At 31.1% G+C, this 12,898-nt stretch overlaps 1 protein-coding gene across 1 annotated transcript; it reads left to right on the top strand.

Annotated features, from left to right (window-relative positions):
- The first annotated feature begins 562 nt into the window (after positions 1 to 562).
- LOC129921151 (EF-hand domain-containing family member C2) lies at positions 563 to 12,400 on the top strand. Its single transcript, XM_056002844.1, has 6 exons — positions 563 to 727; positions 797 to 1,344; positions 4,190 to 4,460; positions 4,878 to 5,111; positions 5,174 to 5,689; positions 11,671 to 12,400. The coding sequence occupies exons 1-6, from the start codon at positions 677 to 679 to the stop codon at positions 12,319 to 12,321; spliced, it is 2,271 nt and encodes a 756-aa protein (XP_055858819.1). The 5' UTR covers positions 563 to 676; the 3' UTR covers positions 12,322 to 12,400.
- The last annotated feature ends 498 nt before the right edge of the window (positions 12,401 to 12,898 follow it).

Below are 12,898 nucleotides of genomic sequence, written 5' to 3'. Positions count from 1 at the left end.
TTGAACAGTTTTTTTATTCTGAAGAATCGGATGTTTGGTGTGAATGTATTGGTTGAGTTTGAATTGTGTCACATATACGTGTATTCGCGCCAAATTTCATTTGTTTTTATGCTGCAAACATTTTGTGCTGCTCTATGAATGTGTGAGTGATTCTGCTTCTGATTTTGTTCTTAGCTGCGTTCCTTTGGAAATATTTATCTACTGCTTAGTACTTAAAACTACTTTGATCTACTTTTGCTATACTGAAAAAGTAGTTCAAAGCAGCTTTAAGTACTAAGCAGTAGAAAAATATTTCCAAAGGAACGCAGCTTTTAAAACCAGAAGAGAAATTCTCTTTTTTTCAGAATCAGAACTGTCAGTTTTGCCCAATTGTACGCTTTCAGATTGCTTTTTTTTGCTTCCAGATTGCCAATTAAAAACGCCATAACAAAAACAACAACTTAATCGTCCCTCTCTTTAATTCTGTGGTTGCCAAGTTACTTTGAATAGAGGTTAACAAAAATCGATATCACTATAGTACCTAATTTAAATTTGTTTGTTTTTTATTCAAGCTTCAAACAAAATTTATTTTCTGACAAAAAGAGGAAAATATACTCAATTTATTTTTCAAAACTTTTATATTCTTTTTTAAAACTTAAATTTATAAATACATAATAAGACATATAGCTTTTTTAAAATGTTGCGGGTACCAGGGATGCCTTTACTGCCTGGAACACAATTCCGAGACGTAAGTTAATTTAAAAAAAAATAACTTATTTTCTACTCCAGGTTCAAAAACTTTATTTTTTATATGCAGCTTACAAAAACGAACTTTGCAAAATCACAAACATTTCTCAATCATTATGGAATAGCAATGCTTTCCGATCGCGAAGCACCAAAACTTGTTGACCCAAAAGGTATGATTTGCGACATAAACTGCCCACCGCCAGAACTTCCATCGGTTACAGCTCTAAATGTAGGCCCAAAACTTCCCCCATGGTTGGCTTACGATAAACAGGTTCTCTGTTTCAATGGCTATTTTAAGGAAACTCTTCAAGAAGTATATCATGCTCCATATTTAGTTAGAAAAGTCAAAATATTCTACTATCTCGAAGATGGGACCATACAAGTGACTGAACCGAAAATTGAGAATTCTGGAATACCACAAGGTTGTTTAGTACACAAGCAAAGAATACCAAAGCCAGCTCCATGTCAAAATGAGTTTGTTTCTATTTTGGATTTAAATGTGAACACGAACATACAAATCTTTGATCGTGTTTATCACATTACCGGTTGTGATTTGTTTACTAGGCATTTTTTGAATAGAGCCGGAATTCCAGTGCCAGATCCAATAGAGCCACCATTGTAAGTAATTTACATACATATAAAAAATAGTTATATTGAATTCTTCATAGATTTATTAAATGTTTACACTGCGAAAAACCCCAAGATGACTTTCGTCTTAAATTAAGCGGAAATCCGTATTTTCTATCCATTCTTATTATTATATAAACAAGAAGATTTTCATCTTAAATTAAGTGGATTTTCGCTTAATTTAAGACGGAAGTCATTTTTGTAAACAGAAATGCAGCAATCCGCATAATTTTATATTGTCTTTTTCCCTGTGTAGGCCATACATTGGGGCGTATTCATAGACACTGTTTAAGCTGCTTTTAAGAAAAACTCGAGTTTATACCATTTGAATTGCATTGGCAAAACTCCAGTTAAAGTTAAATAACAACTATGAATATGGCCCATTATGTTTGCAATTTACTTTTGAGAATTTGATCAAATAAAAATAAAATATTCGCGTGATAGTTTTAATTTATATTTGATAAGTTTCTCAAAAATGTAATGTTAACTAATGTAAAATCTTATATTATATTTTTACTGGGTTCTGCCATGAACTCAAAGTCTCCATCATTTTTATATAACTTTGGTATTACAATAACCTCGTATCTGAGGTGCTGTGATGTTAAGCAAATAACTTGGGAATCTGGCCATACAGTGTACGTTGCTTAAAATTATCGCTTTTGCCGTGTTTTTTTTTTAATTTAAATAAAGATTTTTGCGAATCAAAAATTTAAATTTCATTGAAAACCAGAACCTTATTCCTATTTGCAAAATGAAAATAAAGTAAATTGAATGAAAAGTTGTTGAAAAAGAGAATAAAAAAAACATTACTTTACATGCCATTTTTACACTTTTTTCGCAATAAAATGCTAATTTCCCTTTAAAATTTTGCTGGCCATATAAAGAAGACGAAAAAGGTAATACTAGGTTCAAAAAAGAACTTAAGAATGCTTTCAAAATGTATACTTTGACAAACTAGACCTTGAAACTTTTTCTTTCACCAAAAAAGTCTATTATATGAAGAAAAAGTAAGTTGTGTTGAACTTTGAAAAAATAAAAATAAGTTTAAGTTTGTTTCAAACACGTCTATAATAAAATATGAATAATAAAATATAAGAAGTTCTTTGAAAATAAAATCCTTTTTGTTTTTTTTTTTTATAAAGTATTAAACAGACATTATTACCTTTCCCTTTTTTAAATTCAACTTACAATAGGTACAGTTGCGAAAAATTTTGAAAAAAGATAGGGATGTAAAAGTAACGACAAAATGAGTACCCGCATGCATACGTTACTTTTGATACTAGTACCCGCATCAATAATATCGTAACTCGTTACTTTCGTATGCTTCGTATATTTCGTATGCTTCGTGTGTTTCGTATGTTTCGCATGTTTCGTATGTTTCGTTACTTTCGTTACTTTCGCATGCTTCGTACTTTTCGTATATTTCATGTATTTTATACGTTTCGTGTGTTTGGTATTTTAAGTATGTTTCGTACGTTGGTATAAGAGTGAAAAAATTTTTTTTTTGAAAAAAACCAAAAACAATTTGTATAACCTAAGCTACATTTTAAAGCCATAAACATTAATTTAAGTTGCGGCATTCTCATGTTATAAGAGTTTTAAGGTAGCTATACTGATTTTTTTTCGATTTTTTTTTAATCAAACGTGGAAACTTTTTTTATTTTTTTCTATTTTTTCGACAAAACTTTGGTAATTTTTTGTTTATATCCGTTCCGTAATCTTATCACAATTCTTTAGAGACCTTTATTTCAAAAGAACATCGCGCAGATCTCGGAATATAAGCACTTCAATACAACCATGTCCAACAATTTTTCATTTTTTTTTCTATTGACAGTGATTTTCAAACCTCGTTTTCTCGGCTTTTTTTTTTAGTTGAAAATTTTGCTATGAATATTAAAAAATTTTTTTCAAAAACCAAAACACTTTTGTACATTCTTAAGCTACATTTCAAGACCATTAACAAAAAGGTCATGAACACATTGGTTTCGACATGGGTATATTTCGGCCACATAGAGAAAATACTAAAACGTCTCTTTTAATACTTCTGTATAAATTATTATCGATAACTCAACTATACCTTAACACTACTGTTTTTATCGAGACAAAAGTAAACTCCAGATAATTATCTGGAGTTAGCATTCCGACTACGGTAATGTTATCAATACGAGATGCTAAATGCGCCAAATTGAGTTTATCACTTCGTTTCGTATCACATATATCGGATGATTTAGTATTGAATTTGGAATGGGGTCGTTACTCGTATGTTTCGTATCTCGTATGTTTCGTTACTTCAGTACCCAGTAACGAAACATGCGAGTAACGATACTGTTTAGAAAGTAACGTTTCGTTACTCGTTACTGAAGCAAATACCCGCATTTTAGTAACGAATACATACGATTTGCTACAGCTCTAGTTTTAATAATTATTTTTTTTTTCTGGGTTTTAAGACCAGTTTTTCAGTTTACATGATTCTAAAATTAGAATCATGTAAACTGAAAAACTGTTCTTAAAACCCAGAATTTTGAAAAAAAAAATAATTATTAAAACCTATCTTTTTTCAAAATTTTTCGCAACTGTACCTATTGTAAGTTGAATTAAATGACTAAAATGCACGTCTGGGTTGCACAAACTTGCTCTTAACGTACAAGCTTTTTAAAATTTTAAAACTTTTTATGTTCCAAAAAATGTATGCAGTTTCATGTCTTTTAATAAGGTGCATTTATAAAAAAATAAAACCGTTACAGTCGTTTGGCAATTAATTAATAAAAAAAATTGTAGGTACTACTGTCAGAATGTTTTGTATATTTTAAATAAAATCATTTTTCCCCCATTTCAGAGATCCTACAATAGAACATAGAAAAAGATCGGGCATAAAAAAATCCGTGACAAAAGACAAGAAACACTTATTTGCCCAGTTTTTAGAGTTCGATAGGAAGATTTTAAAATTCACATGTTACTGGGATGACCGTTCTGAATATGGAGATGTACGCAATTTGGAATTATGTTATTATCTTTCTGATGATACAATGGATATAAAAGAAATTTTTCCTGCCAATTCTGGAAGAAATGGTCCGGCAACTTTTCTTAAGCGTGGAAAGCTTCCAAGGGTAAGTAAAACAGGAAAACAATCGAAAAAGTAAATACAGAAATTTCAAAGAAAAAGTCCAATAATTCTTAAAAGAAATTAGTATTTTTTTAAATTTACGAGTATATTCGAATTGAAAAATTCATCGTATTTTTTACCGTTAGGCTCAGGCTAGTATTCGTTGGTATTATACAAAATGATGCAAAGAGCCTAAATTTTGATTAAAAAAACAATTTGTAAACTCTTGTACTAGAGCGAAAAAAAAAAATATTTTTAATTTTCTACTTTTGCAAAAAGTGGCCAATGTTGTTTAGCCTTAAGACGGCAATAACACTCGTGGGACTCACAATTCGACTTCCGTTTTAATCTCATATAAATTCACTTACATTTTGATATCATTTGAATTCAAGCAATATTTTTTTTTCTTGTTTTCTGCAAGGACTGGCAAGGACTACTGCTCCCAGGTGAACAAACTGGAGTTACAGTCTTGAACGTTTTAGGAGGAGGCCTCCGATCAGGAAGATATATTGTAGATATTCTTGGCAGTGAAAAACAAGATTTCAAATACTACACCGATAAAGATTTGCAAATTGGAGCTGTAATAAATGTTTACGGACGAAGTGTAGTTTTAACCAACTGTGATTCCTTTACAATGGAATACTACAGAATGAAAGTAATGTTCATTATATTTATAATTTTGTTTTTAATTTTGAAAAAAAAATATTTAAATTTTAGTACGGTATTGAAGAGTTTTGTCGCTTACCACATCCAAATCGTTTTGACGATCGAATTCCACAGAAACCAAGTGAAAGACAGCTTCCTCCTTATAATGGTTGGGGCTCTTATGAAGATTCCGAGGGCAATTGCATATCTGTAGAGCCAAAACCTCCACAAGCGGATTTCAAAAAGTTTATAACTTTGGATAAATTTGTTTTACGATTTGGCGCAAAAATGATTTCCACAATAAGAGAAAATTGTGAACGTGTGTTTATTGTTTCTTACTTCCTTTCTGATGATACTATTCAAATATATGAAGTGGCTGAAAGAAATTCTGGATTTTTGGGTGGAATTTTCTTGAAACGAAGACGTATCTTACTTCCCAATCAGGAAAAATTTTCATCCGAAAGGCCAGAGTATTATAAACCTCATCATCTTTACATCGGAGCAAGTATTAATTTAAAAGATCATATATTTACATTGGTTTCTGCGGACGAATATACCTTGATTTACATGGAATCGCATCCGTTTGAGGTAAGTCAAAGAAAAAGCTACATGACTGCTGGTTTTTTAAGGAAATATTTATTTTTAATTTTATTTTGATTCAATTTTAATTCGCATTAATCAATTATAAGTAGTATAAATTTGGCGTTTAAAAATAAGAGCTAGCTGTTCATTTTTGGTCTAAAGATATTTAGATTCATGGTCTATTATCATTTTCAAATGTTATTTCCACACATAATTCTACAAAACAAATTTTGCACTTTAAAATTGAAAATCCCTTAAAAAAAATATTTTTTAATAGCAATTCTCTACAAATTATCATTTTTGTCTAAAATCCTCAAAAATTCAAATGGTCATTTTTTTCCACCTCGAGAAATAGATACAAATCAAAAATCACCGTTTGTCCACCCTATGTTTGGGAGATAAAATACAACTCAAAATACAAATCTTCAAAATTTCCAACAAAAGTTACGCATACACCACAGTGTACCTATATACTTAAAATTTCAAAGTCCCCTGAAATCTCCAAAAATTATTTTTTTTTTCAAAAATTCTTCTGTCGTTTGTCCAACTCGAGTTCTGTACGTCGCACACTAGGGCAAGACGACCAAAAAGCTGGCATTAAATCCAAACATGAAAATGCTCATATAGGGTCGAAGTTATTTATTATTTTTAGTCAAATACCCCACCTATATTATTGTAAAAGTTTCAAGCCGTTATCTTAATCATGTTTGCTACAGTAAGCAGCGAGCGACGCGGCTGGAGCTCTTTTTTCTGAAAACAATTCGTCTGTGTCTGAAATTCTGTAAGGTGTTTAAATTTTTTTTTTAATTTTTAAAAATGCTCTTAGTCATTTTTTTAAAATTTTTTCTTTATAAACCTAAGCTTTGCAAAGTAAAATTTATATGCAACCATGAAGTAATAGTCCGGTCAATTTAGACATCCGAGGTTACATTAATTCCCAGCAAGCTGAAAATTGGTAGGATTGTTGAAAACACCATAATAAATTAAATCTAAAAAGTCCTCATCGATCCGAGGTCTGGAAAAAAATTTACGGGGGGTCAAAGGTCACAAAAACTGGTTTTTCACGATTTTCAGCAAAACGGTAAGTCTTATCAAAAAATTTACAATGCAAGAATTGTAGACCAGATTATTATATATAAAAAGTGTCATGACACTTTTTTTCCTAAGACCCACCGTTTCTTAGGTATAACGATTCAAAAAGTTGAAGTTGAGTTGTAATCGTCATAATCAGGCCTATTCTGAAAAAAAACTCATAACTGAAAAGTTCCTGAAATTTCATTATTTTTTAGCTTGAATTTCGTTCTTCAATGGTTAAGAATGTGGGGAAAGCAAAAAAAAATTGAAATTTTCGCCATTTTTCAAAATGGGGGCCCTTCTCCCGAAACCATTTCCCTGGGAATTTTCGTTTAGAATATGTCTGAATATATACATTGTGTGCAATAGAGAATGGACAACCCTAAAACGGCTGATAGCTAGACTTATGACTGTTCTAAAAACAGATAGAAAAAAGTTCTATCGCAACCAGTTCATAAAATATTGTTTTTTTTTCGTTCAGTGTATTTTAAATTTTATCATCTTATGTTTTCGTTCACTACAACCACGAATGAATGAATTTTATTTATTTCTTTTTTTTATAATTTTCTACAATAATTGTATAAGTACATAAACGCTTTAAAAACTGCAAAGCTATTGCACATTTTCGTAAAAAAAAATTTGAAATCTGTTTTTTGATGCAAAATGTAAAAAAAGTATTTTATGAAAAATTTTAAACACCTGTGGTATAAAATAAATCTATGGAAACCTAAGTGGCCAACTTTCTTAAAAATATTCTGGTCTAAGGGGAATATTTTTAAGAAAGTTGGCCACTTAGGTTTTCATAGATTTATTTTATACCACAGGTGTTTAAAATTTTTCATAAAATACTTATTTTACATTTTGCATCAAAAAACAGATTTCAAAATTTTTTTTACGAAAATGTGCAATAGCTTTGCAGTTTTTAAAGCGTTTATGTACTTATACAATTATTGTAGAAAATTATAAAAAAAAGAAATAAATAAAATTCATTCATTCGTGGTTGTAGTGAACGAAAACATAAGATGATAAAATTTAAAATACACTGAACGAAAAAAAACCAATATTTTATGAACTGGTTGCGATAGAACTTTTTTCTATCTGTTTTTAGAACAGTCATAAGTCTAGCTATCAGCCGTTTTAGGGTTGTCCATTCTCTATTGCACACAATGTATATATTCAGACATATTCTAAACGAAAATTCCCAGGGAAATGGTTTCGGGAGAAGGGCCCCCATTTTGAAAAATGGCGAAAATTTCAATTTTTTTTTGCTTTCCCCACATTCTTAACCATTGAAGAACGAAATTCAAGCTAAAAAAATAATGAAATTTCAGGAACTTTTCAGTTATGAGTTTTTTTTCAGAATAGGCCTGATTATGACGATTACAACTCAACTTCAACTTTTTGAATCGTTATACCTAAGAAACGGTGGGTCTTAGGAAAAAAAGTGTCATGACACTTTTTATATATAATAATTTGGTCTACAATTCTTGCATTGTAAATTTTTTGATAAGACTTACCGTTTTGCTGAAAATCGTGAAAAACCAGTTTTTGTGACCTTTGACCCCCCGTAAATTTTTTTCCAGACCTCGGATCGATGAGGACTTTTTAGATTTAATTTATTATGGTGTTTTCAACAATCCTACCAATTTTCAGCTTGCTGGGAATTAATGTAACCTGACCCCCTTATTTTAGTCTAATTTGACCGGACTAAAGATTGTCTTTTTTTAGCCCAGGGAAATTAGTAAATTAAATCGCATTTTTCGCGGGACAAAATTTTTTTCATGGAATGGGTTCGGGTGGTTGTCCTTATCATAAAATTCAATTTGTTGGGATAATTGGAGGTTGGGAACAGCCGCCATCTTGGAAAAGAGATTGGTATCGTTTTTATTGGATAGCTCCATTGTTATTCATTTTAACAAAACATGACAAAGGTAAGACTTATTAACAATAAAATTATCTAAAAAATGATATAAAAAACAATTCCGTGAGTTGATTAAATAAAATTTTATAGTTTGTCAAAGTGCGGGTTTGTATCGCAAGGTTGGGACAAAATGACATTTGTTCATATATCTGACGAACTTTTGATTTGTCTGGATAATTCTTCAAGAATGAATTATAGTACTTATAATTACCTATAAAATGAGCCCACAATCGTTATTCTAACCATCGTATTGTAGAAGTAATCTAACTCCGAAACTCTCCATGTATTAGTCAAAAGTGAGAAAAAAGCTAGTTTTTTGCTACTAGGCCGAGAAAATTTTGGGAGTAGAGGTATAACCAAAATATAAGTACGTAGTTTTGCAGCCATACGCGTGTAAGTGTCGATTTCAAAGGTCTGACAACTCTAATTTTGTGCTTTATACGGTTTTTGGGGGGTTAAATAACGTACCTAAGTTTTCCAGTTATTGTGAATGGGCTAAATTTATACTAATTGTAATTATAAATATACAAGCTGATGCTCTATTATTTTTCCTAAATCTGGACACTTCAATCTCGGCGATCGGGTTAATAGAACTCACGATATAATCTTTTTTAACTAACCATATCAGGCTTTTCAATTCAAATAAACAAACAAAAATCTAAACAAAAAAGTCTCTAAAACATAATCGCATAAACGGCTTACATATATCTTGAGTTCTATTGGTCACATTCTCAAGATTGTGGTGGCTAGATTTAGGAAAAATGATAGAGCATCAGTTTTTATATTTATAATTTCAAATAGTATAAATTTAGCCCATTCACATTAAGTGGAAAACTTACGTTATTTAACCCCCCGAAAACTGTATAAAGCACAAAATTAGAGTTGTCAGACATTTGAAATCGATATTAAGACGCGTATGGCTGCAAAACTGCGTACTTATATTTTGGTTGTAACTCTACTCCCAAAATTTGCGCGGCCTACTAGCAAAAAACTAGCTTTTTTCTCACTTTTTACTAGTACATGGAGACTTTCGGAGTTGGATAACTTCTACAATATGATGGTTACAACAACGATTGTGGGGTCATTTTATAGATAATTACAAATACTATAATTCATTTTTGAAGAATTATCCAAACAAATCAAAAGTTCGTCAGATATATGAAAAAATGTCATTTTGCCCCAACCTTGCGATACAAACCCGCACTTTGACCAACTATAAAATTTTATTTAATCAACTCACGGAATTGTTTTGTATATCATTTTTTAGATAATTTTATTGTTAATAAGTCTTACCTATGTTTTTTTTTGTTAAAATGAATAACAATGGAGCTATTCAATAAAAACGATACCAATCTCTTTTCCAAGATGGCGGCTGTTCCCAACCTACAATTATCCCAACAAATTGACTTTTATGATAAGGACAACTACCCGAACATATTCCATGAAAAAAATTTTGTCCCGCGAAAAATGCGATTTCATGCCCATATTTTGACTAATTTCCCTGAGCTATTTATAGAACTGCAAAAAAAGTTTGAGGTTTTCATCAACTTTTTTTTTGAAAATTGTGCTTTTTGCAAAAAAAAATAAATATTTTTTCATGTGAATTTAACGAGGATTTTAAGAGAAAAAACACAAAAAAAATCGATAATAGCACAGTGATCCTGAACAAGTTAAGGGTTGACCCAAAATGACGACAAAAACTAAAATGAGACTTTGTTCCTGTAGGTCTCAGCTATAATAATCTGTTTTTACCAAAATCGGATTAGATTTTTTTTTCGAGAAAAACTCTAATCAACGCAAGACACGAGTACGATAACTTAGGCGCCGAGAATTTATAACGGTTTTTTGTAGAGGGGTTCAATACACTTATTTTTTACTATTGGGCGGGAGTTTTATCTCTCCCCGTTCAGGCGGGAGGGGCAACTTTCTAAAAAATAATTAAAAATAAAATAATTAAAAAACAACGGCAATACTGATAGTTTAAACTATACTTTTTTTCAAAAGCCAGTATTGTGCACTTAATTTTTTTTCGGGGGTGTGGTCAATTTTAACTTGAAATATATAAAGCCAATTATCTAAAGATATTTTTCAGAAAGTTTCAGGCTTATAACTTTACCTGCTGATTTTGCCAATGTGCGTCTTTTGTCCAAACGAAGATATGTTACTCGAGGTGGAAAAGCGACATAAGTTTATAAGTAATTTTTGGGGATTTTGAAATTTTCAGTAGGTACATACACTGTGGTGTATGCGTAACTTTTGTTGGGAATTTGCAGTAGGTTCATTTGTTTTTTGAATATTTCCTAAACGTAGGGTACTCAAAATTTGAGCATTTTATGCGATTTTTTATTTTTTTCAGACCTATAAAAATGAATTTGCTCTAAAATTTTTTGCGGGTGGCCCGACGAAAATTTTAGACAAAAGATTAGTTTGGGTCAGAAAGGTCGCAGTTTTGGCTTCACGAAGCTTTGCTTTGATTATTTGAAATAAAATGTAAAACAAACAAATTTTACTTCTACGTATTTTGAAATAAGTTTTTGCGATACAATTTTTGAAATTAAAAGGACAAACCAAAGCAGTGAAGGAATTTGTTAAAATAACCACGGTAAATAGTAAATTATAGAAATCTGTAGGAAGGACAATTAAAAAATTTTTTTTTTGATTTTTAAGGGTTTGGTAGTTTGAAAAAAAGTATTTTTTTTCATAATTTTTGAACAAAATGGGTTAACGAAAAACAGTGTGAGATTTGTTGTAATTATTATGGTTAACTGAAAAAAGTGTAAAAAAGATTTTGGGGTTGGTAATTTGGAAAAGTTTTTTTGTCATAATTTGTGGACCAATGGTGGGCTAACAAAAAAAAAACTGATGTACTTTGTTAGAATTTCTATGAATGGGACTTCCATCTAGGACTTTATTCTTTATTTTAAAATCAAATAAACGCATTATTGTTTTTATAATTAATGAATTCTACATATTTAATTCATTTTGTTTTCAGTTTCCCCTTGCGGATGTTAAAACTGTAATGAATAAGATACGTGAAGCTGTTCGTCCAAACTACAAAAACTTTATTGCAAAGCACTTATCTGAAGTTGGCAGTGAAAATGAACCTAAACTCATTAGATACGAAACACTCAAAAAGGATTTAATTGAACTTCTTGGAAAAAATATTACCGATCAAGAAATCATCACACTATGTCGATACTACTCGGCCGAGCAAAGTCCTCCATCTTCATGTAACCGTGAAACTGTGCGAGCTGCAGTGCAGTCAGAAATTCGACGAAATCTCTGGGATGACATTGATCACCTTAAAGAGCATCTTTCCCATATAAATCCGTCCCGAAAAAATTTTCTCCCGGAAGCTAAACTTAGATGTACAATCAAGGGTTGCCGCTTACCATTTACAGCAGAGCTTATTGACGATATGTTTATGGTTTTGAATCACAACGATTTGGGGGAAATAGAAATTTGTGACTTCATGTCGTTTGTTGATGTAAATTGTAGCCCAGCACCAGATATAGCGCCTATAAACTATGCATTCGAATTATGCCCGAAAATACCATTTTTACATAAGGGACGCTTAGTGAACTGGAACTGTTTCGTTCAGCATTTAGGTTTGGAAGAAGAGTTAATCAACAAAACGGACTAAACTAGACAATAAAGCTAAAAAGCTGAATGTGGCTAATATGTGTTTGTCAAAATTAAATATAAAAGTTTTTCTTCTGAAATGCAAATTCATAATCATTTTATTATTGTTAACGGACACCAGGGGTGGAATCGACTATTGTGATTTGTGATCGGTGATGATCACAAAACACCAATTTGCTCTGTGAAATATGATTTTCGCAGTACAAATTTGGTTCTTGTGACTATCACCGATCACAAATCACAATAGCCGATTTCACCCCAGGTTCTGCTTAATTTTTTAAAATCGATCTATTCTGTTCGAGCCGACGACGCTGACGATGCATTTTGGAAGTAAGTCTAAAACTGAAAGATCCTAATTTGTTTTTAAAGGTATAAAAATCATGATATCGGATCAGTTCAACATTTTCGTAAGTAAAAGTGAAAGAGACGAATAAACTAATGGAAATAGAGGTATAAGATAGATTATTTGAGAGCAGTGATCGCAGTGAGGATCATAGTAAAAGGAGCTCATTAATCGCTCCTTGGATAATGCTATGGTTTACTCGCAAGTTAAGAGTTTAAAAGAACGCGTCGCTCGT

The sequence above is a fragment of the Episyrphus balteatus genome, chromosome 1 (assembly GCF_945859705.1).
Source record: "Episyrphus balteatus chromosome 1, idEpiBalt1.1, whole genome shotgun sequence".
Classification (NCBI taxonomy): Eukaryota; Metazoa; Arthropoda; class Insecta; order Diptera; family Syrphidae; genus Episyrphus; species Episyrphus balteatus.
This window is presented reverse-complemented; position numbering and strand designations above follow the sequence as displayed.